The sequence below is a fragment of the Watersipora subatra genome, chromosome 10 (assembly GCF_963576615.1).
Source record: "Watersipora subatra chromosome 10, tzWatSuba1.1, whole genome shotgun sequence".
In the NCBI taxonomy this organism is placed as follows: Eukaryota; Metazoa; Bryozoa; class Gymnolaemata; order Cheilostomatida; family Watersiporidae; genus Watersipora; species Watersipora subatra.
The window spans coordinates 18,825,941-18,850,792 of NC_088717.1; the positions used below are offsets into that span (position 1 = coordinate 18,825,941).

The 24,852-nt window shown below is 35.5% G+C and overlaps 1 protein-coding gene and 1 non-coding gene across 3 annotated transcripts; one reads left to right on the forward strand and one right to left on the reverse strand.

The window, feature by feature from the left end:
* On the forward strand, nt 1-16,889 carry LOC137406009 (cannabinoid receptor 1-like). 2 transcript variants are annotated; one of them, XM_068092512.1, is made up of 6 exons: nt 1-329; nt 3,609-3,771; nt 10,573-10,811; nt 13,624-13,797; nt 15,002-15,141; nt 15,794-16,889. In XM_068092512.1, the coding sequence occupies exons 1-6, from the start codon at nt 122-124 to the stop codon at nt 16,685-16,687; spliced, it is 1,818 nt and encodes a 605-aa protein (XP_067948613.1). In that variant the 5' UTR covers nt 1-121; the 3' UTR covers nt 16,688-16,889. The 2 variants fall into 2 exon arrangements, with proteins under 2 accessions (XP_067948613.1, XP_067948614.1); XM_068092513.1 differs by having other exon boundaries at nt 13,654-13,797.
* A 3,834-nt stretch (nt 16,890-20,723) lies between these two features.
* On the reverse strand, nt 20,724-20,797 carry Trnai-aau (transfer RNA isoleucine (anticodon AAU)). Its single transcript has one exon. It is a non-coding gene; the product is annotated as a tRNA-Ile (tRNA).
* Nucleotides 20,798-24,852: the final 4,055 nt, after the last annotated feature.

Consider the following 24,852-nt stretch of genomic DNA (forward strand, 5'->3'; position numbering starts at 1 on the left):
CGTAGCTACTGCGAACACGGATCTGCAAGACCTTTGCGTCAACACGTGCAGCTTGCATATGGAAACATAGCTACGGCTAGAACAGTATGTACGATATACATGTAGAATCTCAGGAATAAAAATGGAGCTCAAGTCGAACACATCAACAACAGAAAGTGATGGGAGCATATTCTATACAGTTTATGACATTCCTATTACTTATGCTTATTTCAGCCTTAACGTTGTGATGATAGTCATTCACATAGGAATAATAGCTCTCAACTCGTGTATGATAGCGGCTATCAGAAGAACACGCAAGATCGGTGATCCATCAGGGCATTGTCTTATAGGTAAGTAAAATAACTTTTTTCTGAAATATTCTCATGTCAAATTATATAGCACATAGGGCGCTTAATGGCCGTCAATGTATAAAACCAGATGATGTTCTAAAAGGTCTCTGTTCTATAGCCAGCTAAAGACCAAATAGAGTCAAAAAATTTAACAGGTTTCTGGAACTTAAGGAGTAACCACATTTTGGAGGCAATTTGTAAAACATGTTCCAATTTTTTTCGTACTTGCAACTACTTCGCAAAGTTTTATGGTCATTTATTACTTTACTGCTTGGTGCCTAGCCCTTGTTATGAAGAGTTGTTACAAGAACAATTTCAAACCTCCAATATCACTTGGGACAAAGTGTCACTTTTAAACACAACTGACTGCCTTCAATTACACAAGCGCACGGGTTAGCAGGCATTGGCAGGTGCCAACAGGTTCTCATTTCATAAAGAGGCAACACTGCACTGATTGAGTAGATTACTAGCCATAGTGTGTCTATTATTGACTGGGTTTGGCTTTAGTGAAATTCAATTATTCATATCTGTCTGAATCGCTGGTTGGCCAACTTCCAGCTCATCAAAATTCTAGCTGAGAATCACATAGCAGCATATTTCGTAGGCTAATAAGCGGAAAGCGTGTAATAACTAGGGAGTAGGGTTGATAGGTCACCACTCAACACTGTCATAATGGTTGTGTAAAATTGAACTCTATATAGAACAGAACATTTTGGTTCGCTAGTTTTCAGGAGAATGCAATGGGTACACTGGAAACCAGTTCAAACTCATTGTCACTAAGAAGTCAGGCTAAATGCCACTTCATATCCAACTTCTAAAAGCATTTATAAATTATTCACATAATTTTTCAAACTGCCAACATTGAAGCTCGTGTCATCGCTACTTGACAACTGTCCGCTTACCTCACATGACAGCATTACCTAGTGGCTAAACAGTTTTGTTCTTACTTACCTCACATGACAGCATTACCTAGTTGCTGCCCAGTTCTGTTCTTACTTACCTCACATAACAGCATTACCTAGTTGCTGCCCAGTTCTGTTCTTACTTACCTCACATGACAGCATTACCTAGTTGTTGCCCAGTTCTGTTCTTACTTACCTCACATGACAGTATTACCTAGTTGCTGCCCAGTTCTGTTCTTGCTTACCTCATATGACAGCATTACCTAGTTGCTGCCCAGTTTTGTTCTTACTTACCTCACATGACAGCATTACCTAGTTGCTAAACAGTTCTGCTCTTACTTACCTCACATGACAGCATTACCTAGTTGCTACCTGTTCTGTTCTTACTTACCTCACGTGACAGCATTACCTAGTTGCTACCTGTTCTGTTCTTACTTACCTCACATGACAGTATTACCTAGTTGCTACCAGTTCTGTTCTTGCTTACCTCACATGACGGCATTACCTAGTTGCTACCCAGTTCTGTTCTTACTTACCTCACATGACAGTATTACCTATAGTTGCTGCCCAGTTCTGTTCTTACTTACCTCACATGACAGCATTACCTAGTTGCTACCAGTTCTGTTCTTACTTACCTCACATGACAGCATTACCTAGTTGTTGCCCAGTTCTGTTCTTACTTACCTCACGTGACAGCATTACCTAGTTACTACCCAGTTCTGTTCTTGCTTACCTCACATGACAGCATTACCTAGTTACTACCCAGTTCTGTTCTTGCTTACCTCACATGACAGCATTACCTAGTTGCTACCAGTTCTGTTCTTACTTACCTTACGTGACAGCATTACCTAGTTACTACCCAGTTCTGTTCTTGCTTACCTCACATGACAGTATTACCTAGTTACTACCCAGTTATGTTCTTGCTTACCTCACATGACAGTATTACCTAGTTGCTACCAGTTCTGTTCTTGCTTACCTCACATGACAGCATTACCTAGTTGCTACCCAGTTCTGTTCTTGCTTACCTCACATGACAGCATTACCTAGTTGCTACCAGTTCTGTTTTTGCTTACCTCACATGACAGCATTACCTAGTTGCTGCCCAGTTCTGTTTTTGCTTACCTCACATGACAGCATTTCCTAGTTGTTACCCAGTTCTGTTCTTAGCTTTAAATTTAAAATCGACATCACGATTTATATATGTTAATAGAAGTAATTTAAAAGTGTAACCTTGATTCTATGCAACGTTTAATTTAATCACAAAAGTTATCAATTCAAGTAGAATCAGAACCAAAGTTTGATTTCAAAAAGAGGCTTTATAACTGGGTCATAACTCCATTGTTACTGGGTCATAACTCCCCTTTGTTACTGTGTCATAACTTCCCTCATGTCAATTTACCAATCTAAAACATACCGCCTGATCACTATGAATAAACATTACTGTCTTTTCCGCACAGCAGCTTCTACTGCATGCCATTAGAGTAGATGAAATCCAAAATAATATAAACAGAATAATCCAGAAAATAGAAGTAAGTGCAAAACTCACCTTTAAAATCTCATATCTGTTCAATAGCTTTTCAAATATTCTTTTAGTTTTTTCATAGCTGAAATTGGTACTTGGTTGTTCAAAAACTTTTGAATTCAAAGGCATAAAGAGAAATACTACTAATGTAACAATTTAAGTTTGGGAATAAAGAGATAATTTATTTTGCTGGAGCTAACTTAAACACTTAAAAGGTTTTGCTAGTTGCAATAATAAAATACCAGACTGGCAAGCTGAAGCTAGTACCCTGTCATTCTCGTGTGCTATGAGAGATTGTCAGGTGTAATAACTATGCAAAATTATTCTGCAATGCCAGTGAAAGGTTGATTTGCACAGTTGTGAAAGTGTTAGGTCACCATTTTGAAAGTCGCAAGTTTGAATCTCACCTGAAGTGATCTTTTGTCTTCGGACGAATGTACTAGCATCCTGTCAGTCTTGTGTGCCTTGGTAAATCATCAGGTGTAATAACTCTTTATGTAGATACAATTATTCTAGAATATCATTGGGTGGTTGGCTGGTTGGGTGGTCAACTGGAGCAGTTGTTAGAGGGTCAGTCTATCACACTGAAAATTAGGAGTTCAAATCCTGTATGATGCGCTCTTTTTCGAAACCCTTAACCATGACTTCAGATAGACGGACGCGGCTCTTATTATAGTAAATATTTCATTATATGACCCTATATGCCATTGTAAGTACAAATAGGCAGAGTTTAGGCAGAACCACGTGAAGTGTACAAAGCAAAGTTGCTTTTACTGTTGAAAGTCTTCGGAAAGTTCCGGTATTCTGTTGTTTAAAATCTTTTTGAACTAAAATATGTTATTCTTGTGTTGATAGGACTCTCCGCAGCATATATATGGCATGGGCTGATGATGATATACACCGGTATATACGGACTTGCTCAAATGCAGCAACTTCATGAGTGTCTAATCAGATTTGGACTCGTCCACTCTTCCTTCGTCATGATTAGCTGGACAAACTGTATGCTTACAATGGACAGGTGAGTGTAGGGTGTTGACAGTTATTGACAGGTGCTTTATTAATGTGAGGAGCTAAAAGTAGTTAGTACATATGACCGTGACAGCTGAAAGCATAATCATAGAGGATTGTATTAACGAACTGAATAAAAACACTAGAAGAAATGTGGGTATACTTATGTGGTATTACGGGAACAAAACAGTTTGTTTTTCTCTCTTAGCATTGTTCTCTTAACTCCCTTAGTCAGAAAAACAGGCTATAGGAAAGTCTTTATTATAATAAGAGCTGTGTACGTCAGGGTTAGAAGTTTGAAAAAATGATTACATCGCACCGGATTCGATCTCATGTCTTTCAGCGTGGTATACCGGCATTGTCAACACGACCAACTATATTGTACAGTGGTTTCATATAGTAACATGTAATAAACTATAGTAACGTATAGTGATGACAGCTGATGATTTCTCATTGTACACCAGACTGTCAGACTATTAGCATATTGAAGTGGAATTTTGCCAGCGACCATTATTTCATAGAATCGATTCCTAGTTGTTTGACCCTGACTTAGACTTAGTTCTCATTTACAAATACAATTTAAAGCTCTACAGGGGTCACTCTGAGTGTTAATTGCATATTTCTGCTCCTGTTCTAATTAATACAACTAATCTATAGCTTGTATTCAAGTGCTACCGCTCGTGGAAGGGCAAAAGGAATGCAAGAACACAACTATAAACGTGCAAGGGTGAATAGGAGCTCCGAACGCAATTAAAGTGATGCAATTATTCATACCACAAGGTTCAATCTAAATTTCAAACTAAGTAACAAATGTTGTTCAAATTACTGTTGATTGCAATGCTGTGCAAGTTTCAGTTAACAAATAATATAAAAAAATTACAAACAAAAAAAAACTAACTACAAAGCAGCAATACTAGGTCAATAGTAACCATGGTTATCAAAGATGTATGTAATCCAAAATAACGTAGGGAAGTAGTAACACTACCTTGCTGCTTAAGTGGTACATTCCCAAAACAAAGTTTGTCCTTTTTACTGCTGAAGATTACTAATCTAAAACAAGCCAAGAATTAACAAACATCAGAACCGCAAATTGAACATCTTCACAGCTAAGCAGGTCATCCGCAAGAATCTATTACAATATACATATATATTATATATAACTGTAGGCGCTAAACCAGGCAATCAGAAATACCAAAACTGTGCATGAAATAGCTATGATTTGCTACACTCTGAGCTATTAATACAGCCATGTCAGCTGATTATTAATCAACATAATTATTAAGATGGAAGAAAATCGTGTGACACGGAGTAAAATAGACGTTAGTTATATTCTTCGCTATTGATTTTCACCGCCGAACTCGCTATGACCACCAAGGGTAATCTCACACCTCTTGTTTTGAATAAAACACAACAGCTCAAAACATAGTTAAAAACAGACATATTCGTAATATATGAAGTTATTAGAAGGACATTCTAAAAAGAGTCTAGCGGTTTTACACATCAGCAACATGTATAAAAACATTCCACTTTATGATCTTCAACTGTTTTTTGCCTCTTCTCTGCTATTATCTAATTGAAATGTGATTACATGTGGGTGAGTGAAATTTGTAGATCATTTTCAGGATTGATGGCATTAGGATACTTATTTTTTATATATCGGAGAGATGAAAATAGATGCGCGGGTACTAACACTTTTGATCAGGAAGATCTGCCTTAGAAAGTTGGTCAATGATTTCTCATTATTTATTGAAAGCCACGACTTGGATGTCTCCTGAGTTTTAACTTTGTCTGATACAGTCTCTATTAGACTGGAAGTATACAGTATATAGTCTGAATACACATCAATAAAAATATCAGATTATTTGAAGTGTTTAGGAGGTTTGCCAAGAAGTTTAGATAATATCTAAACGTTTTGGCAAAACTCATATGTACTGAAAATTATATTATACTTTAGGCACATATCTCAGATGGTTAAATGACTTTCGAATTCTCTACACACAAGAGTATAATGTTTAGTTTAGGGTACCGTTGTTGTAAAACAGGCATGGTAGTTTTTACAGTGAATAGGTACACAATAGGCGGGTCACAGTTCGTTAGTGTATGTCTCTCAATACATCGGTAAAATCTGGAGCCTGATGTTTTTATAAATGGTTTTAATGTTTGTGGCTTTAATAACCCCACATCACAGAAGTTCAGTGAATGCTAAAAAGGCTTCATTTGTATTCGTTCATGTGCCATCCTCGAATCAATAGAGTGATTCCACGTTGTTTAGAGTGGAGTGAAGAGATAACTTCTGGTTTATGGATATGTGTAGTATTTAACTATTGTTTATTGTGTACACTAGAGAAGTACATGTAGAGATTTCAATAACAATTTATATCTACTAGATCTTTGGCCAGAGAGTATGACACTATGAGACTTATACGAAGCGCTGTGAGTCGCAACAAAAGAAATTGAGGTTTAGAATTCCCTTGAACATGTTGTAAGAACTGCAATTTTAGAACTGCACCAGCCACCACTCTTAATTACTATTAATACTTTCCTAGACTTCTAGCAGAAAGCAGAAACAGCTGTGAGCTCTGGTAAGAGGGTTCGAGTAGTCTTCAGGTTACTGACAGATGGAACAGGCGCTTGTTTTTCTACCTAGACCAGCTATGGCCAAATGGCGGATCTAGATCCGGATCCGGATCTTTGTAGTTTTTTTGTGGATCTTTCAAGTAGCAAGTCGAAAAAAATTTTCAAGTGTTTTTTTTTAATTTGATTTAAAAAGAATTTTTGTCAACTTTTCTTAGAATGTTTGTAAATTCATTGTTTTCAGCAATTAATTTTGTAAGAAGCAATCATAGGACACGGCTCACAAATACTCATCTTCGTGAACTTTAAGAGTAGCTAGAAGTAGCAAAAAAACGCGTTTTAATAGTATTGTGATGTCAAAGCCAACTCATCATTTTTCTCCCTGATATCAGACATATTTACTGCATTACATTTATTCACTGATTTATAGTCAAATTATTTATATAAGCAAAAACTTTTCAAATCGTGTTTGAGACCTTGTGTTAAGATGTGCATAAGTAATTGCATGTTTTCGTATGGTAAAAAATAAAAATGCACATCTTCAGCTCGTTGTGGATATCTAATGTGTCAGATTTGGCTAAAGTGGATCATGGCCAAAATCATTTGACCATCCCTGACCTAGACCATAGCCTACCTAGAGTACTATAACGGGTACTCTAGACCTGTTACAGTAGTGCTTTGAATAATATTGATGTTTTACCAGCCTTCTAGTATCAGTACAGAGAGTTGAGACAACTGCGAACTTAGAGGGCTCTAGTAGAGTCCTCAGGTCACTGACAGCTAAAGCAGGTGTTTGCTTGTTTACCTAGACCTGTAGTGCTCTGAATAATATTGATATTTTACTAGACTTCTAGCATCAGTACAGAGAGCAGAAACAACTGCAAGCATAGAGGGCTCTAGTAGAGTCCTCAGGTCACTGACAGCTAAAGCAGGTGTTTGTTTATCTATTTTACCTTTACAATTCCAAAACACTTCTAAAATATCTTCTTAACTTTGCGTAGCATTAAAGTGCGTACCATATACCTCAAAGGAGGTAGTCAGTGACTATAATAGTAGTTCTAGAGGCAATAAAGGGCAGTTGTGCAACTAGTGGACGCTGATTCAGAACTGTTGCCTAGCCAGTACTCCATATCCTAACCTTTGGCCCAGGAATACACGCAATGTCCCAAATATATTGACTTCCTCAACATTCTATTCCAGAGCTATGTACAACCTTAATCGGGTTATATTTAAGCTTGACAGCTATTGAAATTGAAGATGAGTACACAAAGAATGAATGTTGTTTTTCTCACCGCCGTTAAGCCTGCAGATAAACTAACAAACTAGTTCTAAACAAACAGGCATTGTATAGAACAATACATCATGACTAGAGGCGTACTTCAAATCAGGTCGCTTCGAGTGTCTTGTAAGAAAATCTGGTAGCCAATTGCCACTCGCCGATGAATGCCATTTTTAAAATAATCCTTTGCGTTAAATATCTAATGTCATCTTAAGCACAGGAATCATTTTTTATCTAACAATGCAAATACCATTCTAGATGTAGCAGGTTGTGTATTGTAAAATCTTTACTATAATAGGAGCCATTTCTGTCCATTTGTTTGTTTGCTCATCCGTCTATCCGTCCAAAGCCATGGTTGAAGGTTAGGAAAAAACTTTTGTGTTGTACAGGATTTGAGCCCACAACATTCTACATCACTACCCACTGCAACAATAATTCACCTGAAAGTGATTTAGCATTATTGTGCATATATTTCATTTTCCGTACTTTATTGGGATGCCTGACAAGCTCTCACATGTGCTTTATTGGGATGCCTGACAAGCTCACATGGCAGTCAAGACTGCCATGTGAGCTTGTCACTTGGCAGTTTTTTATTTTTTATTTTTTAAGTTTTTTTACTGTTACTCATTCATTACCTATTTTTTTAATTTGTAATTTTTAAAGTGCCATTTCAGTTTCCAATGTGTCATTACACTCATATTTCTGATTTTTCTTATGGTTCGATAGCTAGATCGGTAAAGGTTAAATAATTTCACGAGGACAATTGTATCATCTCGAGTAGAAATTTTCTCTACATTATTTCTCCGTTCAATCAGACAAAGTATGAAACAAAGACAGTCCGATATCTCATTTTTACATTTTTACCAGTATCGAGAGGTATCAGTATCATCGTATTCAGATTTTTGATGAATAGCTTCTGCTTCAATAATAGCCCTTTTATAAACACGCTTCTATGCACTAATTGTTATTATTAATTCAAAATACTCATAATTTTTATTTTGTTTTCCCAGTTCGTACTAATTGTATCATTACCAAGTTGTTTTTCATTGTAATCGTAGAAAAACATATTTTATTTAGCCATTACTTGCTCATTATTTTATACTTGAACACTTTTACATTCGTTTTATTTTCTCTCTTAGTTTACTCAAACTCTCTCTTAGTTTACTCAAACTCTCTCTTAGTTTACTCAAACTGCACAGAACGCTTTTCCCATGATATGAAGTTTGAAAGTTAGAATGACAAATGTTGTTATATGTTGAATAAAAATAAGTTTTTTGTGCAAAGACTTTTTATTACCCGGGCAACGCCGGGCATTCACCTAGTTTCATTATAAAAGGAAATGAGCGAAGGCATCATAACATATCGCCTATTCGTTTTAGAAATCTTTATGATTACCCACTTGGATCGTAATAAAAATCATACTCAGGCTAGGCTAAAAGTAGCAAATCTGTGTCACTATGCGTCCATTGTGCGGATGATGTGGTTTTGGAGTTGTACACTCATTTCCATGTTTTGGATTAACACAGTCACTTTAGTAAAAAACATAAGGAATTCTGTCAGAGGTCATAGAAGCACACTCCTGTCTAGCTCAAATTAAAATAAGATCGACTGAAGTGTAGGAAACGTTTAAAATATAATAGCTTCACAAGCGCCATTTTCATTTTATCGCATGTACGAAACATTCGAGTAGCTAAACACACGTCTTGCGTGCTTTTTGTCATCTCCATATTGCGGATCGGATGACTGGCTGATGACACAAACTTGTGAACTAACAGCATCATGGGAACATTGTGTATGTAAAGACAATACACTGAAGAGCATAAGTGTTAATTGCACCCACAGTTAGTTAGTGATCATATTTATACTCATATAACTTTAACAGCAACATAATTAATGTGGCTTTTCTTCGTTAACACGTACCGTAGGGTCACAGAGACTGTATTGTCAAAGCTGATTAAGTAGAAGGTTGTTAATGCAGCTCTAAAATAAAGGTGATCTATATTTAGATAAAATTATGTAAATATAGAATTTGTGGAATATGTTAGGAACTAGTGTATTACCGAAAATCCTACATATTGTAATAAAATACCATAAAATAAAACGTAATATATATATATAATATGTAACTTGCTATGTAATATCATTTGTAGTATCATTTGTAACATCACATGTAACATCACATGTAACATCACATGTAATATCACATGTAACATCACATGTAATATCACATGTAATATCATACGTAATATCACATGTAATATCATTTGTAATATCATATGTAATATCATATGTAATATAATTTGTAGTATCATTGGTAATACCATATGTAATGTTATGCACTATGTTCTATTACGTAATACCTTAATATACATGTAATATATAAACTTTTATATAGCCTAAAAAGGTAGACCACACAACACTGAAAGAAGTGTGTTCTAAATATTGATAGAAAAGCGTTAATAAGTGGTGTGCAATAGTTCTAAAGAGAGCATACTCATATTCATTGTCTCTTTTCATACATATTTAAAGTATCATGCATTTTATTGCAATCTTTAGTAGGGCTTGAGGCATGTGATACAAGTGATCAGTTCAAATGCTTTAACTGAGGCAGCTGACTTTTTTCGACAGCAGATAGAACCATTTAATGTCAGACGCTGTTCCAGCTGCCACTGATTACTTTTACAGAGATTGAACTTTAATCTGCTGTTCAGAGGTCATACGCTTTATGCCACTATTGTATAATACTAAAACACTCCTTATACAAGAAGTGTCTCAGTATTTGCGTAATCTCAAAAGTTCAGTCCGGCTAACCTATGACAATACTACATACACGTAACGTCAAATCATGCAGTTTTAAGCTCTATGGGAAAAGACTTCTGTCTCTTTTAACCTCGTACTTCTATAGAACACATATTAATGACTATGAATGTTCAGTTCAGAGTTGTCTTTTCATTGCAGATATTTACAAATAGAGTTCCCTTTCTGGTACAAGAAACACATGCATATTCGAACAATCTGGATAGCAAATTGTATAACAGCAGCCCTTGCTATACTCTATGGAGCCTCTACTCTCATGTTTAATTGGTATATTCCACAAGAAGGCAATCGTGAGAACATTTGTGAATACTTTCACATTTTACCTGCTCTCCACTTACAATTATTCTACGTGCTTACGTTTGTGGGCTTTCCATTTCTTGGTAAGTGTATGCCAGAGTACTCCACTCTGTCTGTTAGTACTCCACTCTGTCTGTTAGTACTCCACTCTGTCTGTTAGCACTCCACTCTGTCTGTTAGCACTCCACTCTGTCTGTTAGTACTCCACTCTGTCTGTTAGTACTCCACTCTGTCTGTTAGTACTCCACTCTGTCTGTTAGTCCTCCACTCTGTATGTTAGTACTCTATACTGTCTGTTAGTACTCCACACTGTCTGTAAGTACTTTATACTGTCTGTTAGTACTCCATTCTGTCTGTTAGCACTCCACTCTGTTTGTTAGTACGCCACTCTGTCTGTTAGTACTCCACACTGTCTGTAAGTACTCTATACTGTCTGTTAGTACTCCATACTGTCTGTTAGAGCCCCATACTATCTGTCAATACTTCATACTGTGTGTGAGAGGTCCAGACTGTCTATGAGTACTCCATACTGTCTGTTAATAGTCTTTACTGCCTGGTAGTATTCCATAATGTCTGTTAGTATTCCAGACTTTCTGTGAGTAGTCCATACTCTCTGCGAGTACTCCCTACTGTCTCTTAGTAAACCATACTGTCGGTTAGTAAACCATACTATCTGTTGGTAATCTCTACTGTTTGTTAGTGCTTTAAACTGTCTGTGAGTACTTCATACTGTCTGTGAGTACCCGATACTATTTGTTGGTAAACTCTACTGTCTGTTAGTACTCCATACTGTCTGTGAGTTCTCTGTCTGTTAGTATTGCTAGTCTGTCTATTGCCTGGCAATATTCTCTACTGCCTGGACTATGTAGTCTGATTACACCCTATTTATTCTCTTAGCCCAAAGGTACTTTTCACCATGTGTCTTTATATACTTGAAAACTAGATATACAATCCAAAGAAAAACTACAAAAACGTATTGCCAAAAAGAGATGTTTTGTAATGTTCTATATGTCTTGCTATTGCGTTGTTATTGCATAACCGACTTGCTCTAAACCCAGTACAATGCGACATTATCTGTGACTCAATACTTCACTAGACAACAATAATTCTATATTCAAGCTGACAATTCACTAGCAAAACAGGGTGTTATTGTTACACTTTTTTATGGATATCACATAACTGAGTATTGAAATCTCATCAGACTTGTACTGCACAATTGTTACAATGAGGCCTGCATAAGTTGCTGAGTAATCCTCACCTTTATTTAAATGATAGGCTTGTGTGAATATATATGACAATCATTGTGCGTGGGCTGCGGTAGGCTCTTTGAAAGTCAAATATTTTCAGGTTTTACTGCAACTGATTGTGTTGTTTTATGTCCAGTTATGTTCGGTGACACCAGAATATAATGAAGTTCTCTTTGAGTTGAAAGTCAATAAACAAAGTGTTTTGACTGATATTATAAAACATTATTTACAAATGGGGTCTATATTGGTGAAAGTAGAAGTGTTGTTTGATCATCAGTAAATACTGGCAAAGAAGAGGGGAAGACAGGGAGAGAGAGAGTTAAAGAGAGCAAGAAAGGAAAAGGTGGGGAAGAGAGAGGGGGGGAAGGAAGAGAGAGAGAGGTGAAAAAAGGAAGTGAAGAGAAAAACGAACAGAGATAGAGGGGGAGGGAGAGGGAGAGGGAGAGAGGGAAAGGGAGAGGGAAAGGGAGAAAGAAGGGAGAGGGGGAAGAGGGAGAGGGAGAGGGGGAGATGGAGAGAGAGAAAAGGGTGGAGAGTGAGAGAATAGTAGATGGGGAGAGGGCGCAAGTGGGAGGTAAAGAGAGATTGAGAGAGAGAAAATGGTGGAGAGTGAGAGAATAGGAGATGGGGTGAGGGTGAAAGTGGGAGGTAAAGAGAGGAGAATAGAGGAAAAGAGGATAAAAGCATATTTCAAAAGATCGAAAGAGAAAAACGGAGAGATGATGAAAGAGAGAAAGCGGTAAAGAGAAGGAGTAAAGGAAAAAGAAGCATTATTGCACTATTCTATTTCATGAGCTGATAACTTTTATTCAAAGTAATTATAAGTGTCCGCAATGCGTATGGTATTTGTTTCAAAAGAAATATAACCTACAGTTTAATAATAAAAACCTGTACGAATTAATAATTTTTCTTGTGTTGGCAGCTGAACTATTAGCTGTGGATGTAGTAGCAGTTGGTTACAAAATTCCTACTTTCAAAGATTTTTGCTGATTGATTCACTTTTAGCTTTCATCCTGATAAAAAGGGAAGCCAAGATAAAGACACCTAGTAATGCATGAGTATGATCAAAGCTTTCATCATTGAGTGAGCCACAATTGGTGGCCAATAGGAATCGTAGTCTGATTCATTCACATTTTTGGTTGTATTGCAATAAAATGATGTAACTTCATAACTTTGGGAGATCATTGGAGAGGTATGGCAAAGATTTGTTGTTTCATAACGTGTTGATAGTAGTTGTCACTTATATTATACTGTATCATGATTGGCTAGCTGTATTTGTCACTTATATTATACTGTATCGTGATTGGCTAGCTGTAGTTGTCACTTATATTATACTGTATCATGATTGGCTAGCTGTAGGTGCGGTTTATATTAAATTGATCATGATTGGCTGGATGTAACCATTGTTTACATTAGACTTTATCATAATTGGTTAGTTGTAATTATTGCTTACATTAGACTGCATTATGGTTGGTTAGTTGCAGTTGCTGTTTATATTAGACTGCATTATGATTGGCTGGTTGTAGTTGTTGTTTATATTAGACTGCATTATGATTGGCTGGTTGTAGTTGCTGTTTATATTAGACTGCATCGTGATTGGCTGGTTGTATTTATTCCTTATATTACTCTGCAATATGATCGGTTGTAGTGGTAGCCTATACCCGACTGCTAATTATAGCGAGAAAACACAAGTTAGATGCTGATCATCTTGCTAGGACAACTCCAGCCAAACAAGCAGCCAGAGAGAATAAGCACAAGTGGAGGCCAGTAAAAATAGTGCTCACTATATGTACAGTTTACGTCGTATGCTGGGGCGTACCTGGTGAGTTGGAGTCACCTTACTTTTAAAACTTGGATAAAACATCGTTTTTATAGAATGATTAGTCCATCAATTGAGTTAATTTGTTGTCAGTAAGAAATCAATAGAGCTTATAACAGTAGATGAGATAGTAAAAAATGAGGCAACTTCTGTAAAGGCTCAGGTCATGATAACTTATAAAAGCATTTAATTGGTTATTGCTGATAATTATTCTGTTTAACTATATTTAACATATTACTTTTAAATAATATTTAAAAATAATATGTTAAATATAGTTAAACAGAATAATTATCTGAGTCTACTTGTATATATTATATATTATATACAAGTAGACTCACCATCAATTTGTCTCATAAAAGTTTATTCAAGTTGGGAATTTCTCATTTTGGTAATGTGGTCTAAATGACTCTATTGTATTCACTAAAGATTGAAAGAAAATTAATGTTTCTTTACAAATATGTGACAGAAAAAAACAATACTCTACATATTTTCTTAATGATTTTAATGAAACGAACTAACCATTTTATTTAACATTTCTAATCGCTTGTTCCCTTTTCTCTTAAGTGTTCAAAACAAAAAGAGGAGGCTATGCAATAGCAAAAAACAACTTTCATTTCAACGAGATAAGACAACTCCTTGAACAGTTCCTTAACAACTCCTTGACAACTCCTGCAATTGAATAACATCGTTCTGAAAAATTCAAAATCCATCATGATTTTAATAGATTTTAAAGGCTGTTGGTCATGAAGGTCAGCTACCAAATAGGGGTGTAGTAACATTATACCAAATGTTTTCAGCCAATCAAACGGCCCGGTCAAAAAGGCTATGTATTTTGATTGGCTAAACTATTTCTTTGGTTGGTCGTTTGAAACAACAGTTAACACCTAATAATGTATAGTTATTTTGAAAGAGTTGTATACTGCAGTCTAATTGTAATGCTACTTTCACAGACTAATTTTAACATTTTCTAGTTAAATGTCTAATTCAAAAAATGTTCATGGATTATGTAAAATTTTGTCTAGTAGTTTGTGTTTTGCTACTTTTCAGACCTGTTTTATTCATTTTACAATACAATAGTTTAATTTTAGTGATCGAATTTGACTCAGTATCTTAAAAGACAGTCAAGGTATGTTCTTCTTCAGTTTTGATTGATGCGTGGGTTGTGTGCTCTTGACTGCACCTCATACTTCACAATTCTTTCACACAGCTGTATACGGATTCCTGTTGACACTTGGCAAGCAGTACCCTGTCATGGAACAAGCGTATTTATCTACAATGGCTGCACTGATTATGGTGCCTAGCCTGAGTGCCATAATCAACCCTTGCATGTTTACTCTACACAAAGAGGTAATGTATCGATTCGTCAATGTAAAGCTTTCTTTAATTTGTCGATTCTAAAAAGTTTTTAGATTTATAACATCGTTTTACAAACTGGCAGATTGTTTAACTAGAATAAAATCGTGAAAGGTCATGGGTAAACAAATTTAAACATTCTTTGATAATTTGCTTGGGATTTAGCTAAAAAATACTATTAATAGAGGGAACAACTCTCAATTTTCTTCTGCTTGTCAAATTTTCTAGAAAATCAGGTCTGCTAGACAGTAAATAAAAAAAATGGTAGAGCACAAATTGTTTTTAACTTTATTAAAACTGACCAAAAATCTTTATTAACCATTTCAAAATCCTTTTTTTTCTATTTATCCAATGACACAATGCCTACACAACAGGTGTCTGTAATAAGGGCATAGCATGCCCCTATGCTGCTACGACTAGGAACTTGTATCAATGGATTTATAAACACGGTTCCTCAGCAAGTGTTTAAAGTGCCTAAATAGAATCTTGCTATCAAATAAAAGAAGTTCCATGCAGACCAAACAGGGTTGACTGATCTCTACAGGCATGAATATTAAACTATTCCTTTGCTTGGATATTGCGTAGCTTATACATGCTATATAACAGCTCTTATTTAAAACTTGGAATGTTTTGATTCACTTTTCAGGTAAAACGAAAATTTCTGGAAATAATAAAATGTGAAAATAAGCAGAGAAACGACTTTGAATCATCTTTTGTGTCCGAGCGCGGTATGTCCGGCATATCTAGCAAGCGGCTACACATACTACCACAATTGCTTTCATCTCATAAGAATAAAGGTTCAATTACTGAGGCCACAGAAGCTAACAACAACGTGAATGCTAGGTCAGAGTCATCAGGAAAGAAATGCAGACATCTTCCAAAGCTTCATTCTTGTGAGTCGATAGCAGGAAGTCCTTGCACCGTCATCTCCTTTGAGTTAGAATTGACAAGTGACAGTATCGTACACAGACCTCTGGAAGAAGTTTCTGTTGACATATTTTCAAAGGAACCTCTAGAGGAAGTGGCTGTTGACAACTTTTCGAAAGAACAAGTTTGCTTAGAAATTTCTTCAGAAAGGGTTTGCGAAAAAATGGGACTGGATAAACCCACAGCAAAGTCTCAAGATGAAATTGGTTTGGAAATTACTTCACAAGAACCTAGCCAAAATGTTAGCTTAGACAATCCTACAAAAGGATCTTTGGAAGAAATTTCTCTGGACAATCTTGCACGCGAACTTCAAGAAAAACCCTTTTTGACCGACACCGTAGAGAAAACTTTAGAAAACAATTTTGATACAGTGTCAAAGAATTTATCTTCTCCTACTAGCAGCAATATTCTCCAAACAGATACAGAAACACAGCATTATCAGGCGGAAACTTTTAACAGTATCAGTGACACAACTGCTCCAAATTTAGAGCAAATCAACCCAGCACAAGATCTCAGCAACATAGAGCTCCTTCAATCAAATAGCAAGGAATTGCCTGCAACTTTAGACGTATTGGCAAACACCCTCATTTTAGAGGATGACAGTCAAACCTAAAATCTATTTACAGATGACAACCTCCGCTAATACTTAACTTTTTTTGTTGTTAGGCCAGCCATATTTTCTAAGTTTTGTCTGGGATGTAGCTTTAACCATCAAACAATTGCTTCGATTTTTTTATTTTTCTATACATTTATAATGATATCATGTGTACATATGAAGAAACATGCAGAATATACGCAAATGTTCATATATTTTATACAGGGGATACAATTCAGTTTGATTTAATTTATAAAGAGAACTGTAATCAAACATGTCACATGTCTCACTCGCAGCAATAGTGCCTCCATAAATACGCCTTACTACTACTAGTACGTTACCAACCTTTATTTGCAAACATTGTTTATAATTTTTTAGCAGTTTATGTGGTAATGCTGCCACAATTCCCTCGATGTGGAAAAGTGTAGATAGAGTTGGATTTTGATGAACGTTCTTTCTGTGTAGGCTACCAAACTATAAGACATGTTGGGACTCAAAAGGTCTATATGATCAGCATAAATACTGTATTGAATCTATATGATCAGCATAGATACTGTATATTGGGTCAAGATAATCAGTATAGATACTGTATTGAGTTTATATGATCAGTATAGATACTGTATTGAATCAATATGATCAGCATAAATATAGTGTTGAGTCTATATAATCAGTATAGATACTGTATTGAGTCTATATTATCAGTATAGATACTGAGTTAAGTCTATATTATCAGTATAGATACTGTGTTGAGTCTATATAATCAGTATAGATACTGTGTTGAGTTTATATTATCAGTATAGATACTGCATCGAGTCTATATGATCAGCATAGATATTGTGTTGAGTCAATATGATCAGCATAGATACTGTATTGAATTTATATAATCAGTATAGATAATGTTTGAGTCTTAATAATAAGCATAGATACTGTATTGAGTCTATATGATCAACATAGATACTGCATTAAGTCTATATGATCAGCACGGATACTGTATTGAGTCTATATGATTATGCTTGTGAGTTCTATCACTAGACCAGTTGTCACTTTAAATGTAACCAATGTGAATAGATCTATTAATAGATTAAACTCATCTCACAATGCTAGCTAAACAAACGATTCTTCATTCATTGGCACAATGCTCAGAAAGACGGGTGCAATGAACTAATGAACTAAGAAAAGTTTACTAACATGAGTATGTGGACTGGCATCTATCCAAACATTGAATCAGTCAAAAATGGAAAGCATAGAACAAATACCATCACTATAGAAATTTTACGCCAATATTTAAAAATCAACTAAACAGTCTACTAAATGAGTCTCCCTTTCTATTGGCAAGTTTCTATAATATTTTAATGGCCGCTGATACGTAATAACTCGCTTCTGTATGTCACTTATATTGGGCTTTTCTGCATCAACTACGCTACACTTAAATTAAGAAGACCAACCTTAAGATACTTCTGGCTTTAAGAACTTTAGGATTCATGCCCACCAATATTACTGAAGGATATTACTAACTCTTCTGAGTTCTCTGATACCATAGTGGCTGACAGAATCAGATTGTCTTCTCATTGCAGATGCTAAAGTTTGTATACACATAAAACAGATGTTTATAACTTATATTAGCCCAAATCTCCAATCAGGCACACCTACCAATGTTCACACATCACGTGCCTAGTATAATCTTTAGGATTGTTACAAACTAAGCACATGGTATGTTAGTGAACAATGGTAATTGCGCATGGTTGTAGATGGAGTTTATTTCTATTACTTCAAACCATATCTGACATGACCCCACACTTGCTACATGTTTAACAGGCCTGACTTCATCACAGACTTTTTTCAGTGTTCCACTGATGGTTGTCTCGCTTGTACATCGCACTTGTTAAACCTTTTATTCTGCTACAGCAGAAAGTGTAGACAAAAATTAGCCTTTGTGGAGTATGCACAAGGCATAGCAGTAGGACAGCCCACTTTCTCAGCAACTCTTATTCACTACTCTGTGAAAAGAAACAGCCTTCTTACATACAAACAAACATACAAAAAGAAACAGCCTTCTTTTTGCAACACTCTGTTTTAAGCCTATTCCATTTCACTACCACTGATTGTATTTTCTGCAAGTTTTTCTGCATTCTGTTCTCTACTAACCTTTTTTCCTATTATCCATTTTCCTATAAGACCATTTTAGCATCAACAACACAAATAAAAGTTAATAGGGAAATTCACCAAACAATAATTAGAGAGCACCAGCTAAAACGAGCAGTTACATAAGTTTGATAACTACTTTATTATGAGTTTTCTGCTCTTTTTCTAATAATACCATAAGAGAAGACAACTCATAATGTAAAGTTTTAAAACTAGTAATTTAGTTTTCTGTGGACTATTCATAGTGCATCTACTAAACTGACAATGCAAGTTGCTAAAAAGTCATTGAGTAAGCATTTACCAATTTTTCAAATTTCCATATCGCTCCATTCGCAGGTTGGTTTACTCTATTGTTAAAAAGCTGGTGACTCACCAACAATACCTCTATTGGCAGCTGATCTCACTACAGCCTATCTTACGATGCTTGCATTAGCTTGTTTCAACTGAACTTTATTAGTAGCTCAATTCAGCTGATTAACCCAAAAAGATAAAAATGTGTAAAAAATTAAAATAGTTTGTATGAACATTGTCATTAATAGTATTTCAAATCATAGTTGGGCTGCCATATAATTTAAAGATCGAATTATATATAAACTATTTTATTGTTTGTAGGTTGTCACATTGTGAGATTTATTTTTGCAATTTTTTTCATGTTTTACCCAGTTAGGTTATGGATGTATGTATTGTGTTAAAATCAACTATGTTTTACTGTAACATAATACATGCAACAATAATGTTTTAGAAAGCTCTGCGAAAACTTTATGAGGTAATGTCTTTAATGCTTTAAACTTATAAAGGTTTTTTTAACTTAAAACAATATGGGCTCCATAATTTAATAGAATTTCTTTACAAAAGCAACATTCAAGCCTTCTGCTTTTAAGTAGAACAGCTTAAACAACAAAACAAAAGCGGAGATTGGTTTTCAATTAAAAATGTGAATTAAAAAAGTTGTTAGCATTAACAGCAAGACTTTTAGATCATTTATTTTTAGCGCTTGTTTTACTCAAGACAAACCTAGTTTTCATTGTGCTGAGTGCAATAAGGACTAGTGATTGATGACTTTTTAATTTAAAGTTTTATTCTTTATCTTTTATTAATTGAACAAGGTTTGACTCCCAGCGCCCCATCACTGCTAACAATGGTTTCATCAGTGTACCTGATTATCTGACTAAGTGAAGCACATCTTCTGATAAAAAGTCAACTTTATTAAAAAAGAGTCGAGTTTAATTAGGACTTTCATTAAAGTTTGCTGACACAGTACCAGTAACAGCAGTATTAAATCAGGACTGACATAAAATCGCTATGGTTGAGATCAAGTTTTATGTAATAAGAGGATGTGTAATTGAGAATAAAAGTTATAGCTAACGACTGAATTTTTTGAACCTCAGAGTAAGCGAAAGCTTAAATTGATCTATAAAACTGTAATTTAATCCAACTAATGATATGGGACTACAATCTACATTGTGAGTTGTTCATTTTTCTTTTGCTAATCTGAATAAATAAAATTAAGTTATTTAATCGTTGTTTTTAAACGGCAATAACAGCTTTCAGTAATATCTAATAAGCTGAGTGATAAATACCATGCTCCTGTTTATAAACATTCATAATTGATGAATGAGAAATAATTTATGTATATTTTAATTTGTTGAAATGAGTGGTCCTCATTGGACAGATTATAATCTCCATTGTAATTTATTTGAACTGAACCCAGCTTCATTGGAGATTCATCCAAGGTGACTCAAGGTTCATAAAAGGTAACTTTTGAATCAATTTTTAATTGTCAAAAATAATAATGTGTAGTATGGAGATGTTAAAGCCTTTTATTATGCTACAATAGCAGTTGTTTTAAATGTTGCAATTTTCACTCAAGAACAAAACTCTGCATAAGCAATTAATGAGATGACTAAAATGTTGGCCAATATGGGGCTCGAACCCATGACATTCAGCTTATTAGACTGACGCTCTAACCAACTGAGCTAATCGGCCCCACAATTGTTATAGCAAAGCCTCAGAATATATGTGCTAATCTATATTCTCTGAGCTTTGTGATAGCAAAAGCAAACAAATGGATGGACAATGCCCAATACTAATATAAATAGCTGTAGTGTAATTTCTTCTTGACTGAGCCTGCACTGAGTTCTAAAATTATTGTTTTAATTTGCTAAATATCTACAACTTCAACAATATATTGTGAGTGAAATTCTGTAGGTTCAAATGTTTAGGGTAATTAAATACCAATCTATTAATCTAGGAAGTTGTTTTTACCTTTGTTATAAAAAGTTCCTACTTTTAGTAAAACAAACAGATTCAGTGAAGAAAAGCTGGACACAGTCGACAATTGTATGCAGCGAGATCAACAAAAAGCAGGCACATGTGCAAACGCAATGCAACCAAATAGCTAGCATACAGCTATGTAAGCCATGGTTTAACTAGAGAGAAATGGTTTGTAAGATGAGTGAATCAAGTTGAGCGTGGTGAGGGAAGTACAATAACGTTTCTTGTAGTAAGGTACGTACAGTAAGGTTTCATGTAGTAAAGTAAGTACAGTAAGAACAGTTTTACAGTCACAGTTTTAAGGAAGTACAAATTGAAAGGTTAGCTTTCACGCATACAAAGACAATTGAGCTCTCTGCAACAAGTAATGTATGAGGTGTCAAGGCTACATGTCTGGCTACAAGTTTGTTTTTGTAAGTTTGTCTAAGACTTACAGACGATTTTCAAGGTTGGTAGTTATTCCCACCTGGGTCAGACTAGTTGCTTGCCAATGTTCTCAGTCTGTTATCTACTTCATAACAACTACTATATATTTTATAGTTGACATTCTACATGTCTAGATACAACTATCAATGTTTTTCTGTTGTTTGCCTGTTGTCTTTCATTCATTTGTCCAGTTATAGCCACAAAGTTTTAGGGAAAAAAATTCAGTAGATTTGAAGTGCAGTGGATTCGAACTCCGAACCTTTGGATCTGCAACAGGTGATCTAACCCACTAAACTACTTGTCCAACTAATTGTAGCAATGTATAAATAAGCGCATATTTATTACACCGGTTAAAATACTCACACTTGAAGCGCTTGGGAAAATGCTATCGATACTAACTAGCACACTTGATCATTACATCATTAACTTAATTATTAAGCTGGCTTCACACACTGCACAGCTTTCATTATCTTGCTTAAGTTGCATGTACTAGCTTACCCTAGGACACTTATGTATTCGCCTCATCTAACTTTCACGTTTTCGCAAAGTCATCCTCTCGCGAAAATTTCATGTGCGAAACTAAACTATCAAAACGAACAAGCGAAAACACGAAATTAAATAGCTTTGTTCATTGATAGTCCAAGAAACAAATGGCAGCAAGTGATCAAATTGCATTATCGACCTCGCCCACACTATTCTACCTGCGGTTTACAATTACAAACTAGTCCCAAATTGAAATTTTTTTCTTTTCGGTGAACCAGGCTCGTATTCCCTGGGGCGGCTGGCCAGCTGAGCCGTACCAACTTTTTAGGAACTTTCCGCGGCTAAGTACAGTCAAACTCGGATAACTCGCCCTTGGATAAAATGTAACATTTCATCTCAAACACAAGGTTAACTCGAACGGAGTTGTTTGGTCCGTTCCCACGCAATGATAAATTGCTTCAGATAACTCGACTTCAACATCATTTATTCGAAAAGCTATTTGTCCAACGGCTATGGAGACGGTTTTTATCGCTGTAGAATATCACTTTATTCGAAGCCATAAAGACAAACATCAACTTTTAGTAGTTCTTAGGCGTCATTATTACCATCATCAGTGGCAAAATATTCTTGTTAATGACCTTTAGGAAAATTTGCAAAATATCAAGTTTTACCAAACATTCGCTTGGCGATGTCCCATCGAAAGCGTGGAAACCTCCGTATGAACTTAAAATAAAATCGGCAAAATTGATCTTTGATAAAACGCTCAAAAGCAAAAGATGTCTTTTTCTGAGCGTTTTAACTGCTGTCAAGTTTGCCTATTTTAATTTAAAAACGTCTCGTCAGTCATATCACCTAAAACAAAACAAATCTCAATAAATAGAAAAATGTTGATAGTTTCCGATGAAATTTTTTAAAACTTCACACGAGAGGCCCGGCTGAGGCCCTACATAAGAAAACCTGTTGGGGGCTTACACCGCCCCCCTCAACACCCCCACGTGTTCATAACTAGTCGCCTAACATTAGCCACCCCAACTTGCAACCAGTGAATACAGGCCTGCCGTGAACTGAACCTGAGGAATCTAATTATGTTTGTTCCACTGCATTTATTTTCACATCACTATATTTTCGCACTCATCAGAGCCGCGGAATTAAGTTGCAGTGAAATTTTACTCTGTATGCTATTCACAAAACTAAATACTAGCGAAATATAAGTGTCCTAGCTTATCATTTTAGCAATTATTTTATTTCCGTGAGACGCTGGCATTCACCTAGTACTGTTATAAAATACTAGCAATAAGTTCAGCGATGCTCAGGGTTTCCTCCGTTTTATCCAAAATTGTTGCAAAACAAAAATCCATAAACACGTTCATTGAGGACAACTATCCTGCACGCGAAGACAAACTTTTGCGTTTCTAATCAGATAAGTCGTGGCATGTTTATGACAAAAATGAAAGTTCTAAGACTTCCAATTGAGCCTGACATTGCTAGAAGTAGACCTGGTTTTTACACAATAAATAAGCCATAGTGAGTCTGCTCTCATAACTCTTCTCCCACTCTAGAATTCGATAACATCATGGAACGCCCATCCTATTATACCACAGATTGTTTTTTAGCTTTGAAATGCGGTAGAGGGGCACAAGATGTAGAGTGTTAGTCTTGGAAGTTGAATACCATGGGTTTTAGACTAGCGTAAACAGCCTTTTATAAAGCTCTTCAGTTCAGTGCGATGGTTTCAAGGTTACAAGCCAGAGTTTTAAAATATATAATTAATGAAGATCATATTGAAGTCAGCCTTACAACTTTCAATTGGTGGAATGTTTGCTAAATGAATGTGTTTTACATTATGTACAAAACCTTTTATGGATTGATATTAACTTTGTTTACACTGGTAAACGATGTTTAAAGGGAATTAGACTACAGAACAAAAACAAAAAATAAAGGGTAAATTATGTATATTATTATATAATTATGTATATTGAAAGGAAAAGCTCTAATTATTATGCTCGAGTTGATAGTTAGCATTGTTAGTTTTAATAGCTAGTATTGTTAGTTTGTTAGCATAGTTAGCACTGTTTTGTTAGTAGACTGTGATGTTTATAAATAAAAGAATTGATACAGGGAAGTATTTGTCATGGGCTACCAATCCCAAAGAGATAAACTTATGACTTTGCCAGAATGCGAAAGTACGCCTGAGTGGTTTTCTCATTAAAGTTCGCTCTGCCAGAGGATATGCAGTTGCAACAGACGAAAGGGATATCCATATGAAAGGTTGCATCGTGATAAATCAGTGAATAACTCAAAAACATAAATGAAGCCCTTAAGTATATTTTGTCGGCTGATGGAACAATATAGCGTCAGACACCTCTCCTACCTCCATTAATTATTGCCTTTTTGGCAAACGAACCCCAGCTTGTTGTTTGTAGGTTAGACATTCTGAACCAATAGGCCACATTACAATTAGAAATAAAAACACTGCACGGTGCTGCAAAGTAAATTTCATAGTTGAAAAACAACAGAAAGGTTTATTTTTTCTTTAGTTAATCCAAATACTCTTTTTCAGGAAGCTTCATTCCAGGAACTTTTTTATTCCTGGTGCATGTATAGCTAGCTACCAACTACTAGCTAGCTACATGTAGTTGTTGGCTAGCTACTACTAACTAGCTAGGTAGTAGTAGCTAGTACTAGGTAACTAGTACTAACTAATATTAGGTGGTCAGCTATCTAGTACTAGTTAATACTAACTAAAAGCTGGTTCACACTGTATCGCTGTATATCGGCGTTTTCCTCTCGGCAACTATTCATCGACTATGCGCACCATAAACCGATAGCATTGTTGAGGTAACGCAGATACGTCGGAA

What these genes read in the sequence shown, in the direction of transcription:
- LOC137406009 (XM_068092512.1), top strand. Translation starts at nt 122, where the DNA reads ATGGAGCTCAAGTCGAACACATCAACAACAGAAAGTGATGGGAGCATA. An exon ending in TGTATGCTTACAATGGACAG is followed by an intron (nt 3,772 to 10,572) that starts GTGAGTGTAGGG and finishes TTTTCATTGCAG; the next exon opens with ATATTTACAAATAGAGTTCC. An exon ending in TGTTTACTCTACACAAAGAG is followed by an intron (nt 15,142 to 15,793) that starts GTAATGTATCGA and finishes TTCACTTTTCAG; the next exon opens with GTAAAACGAAAATTTCTGGA.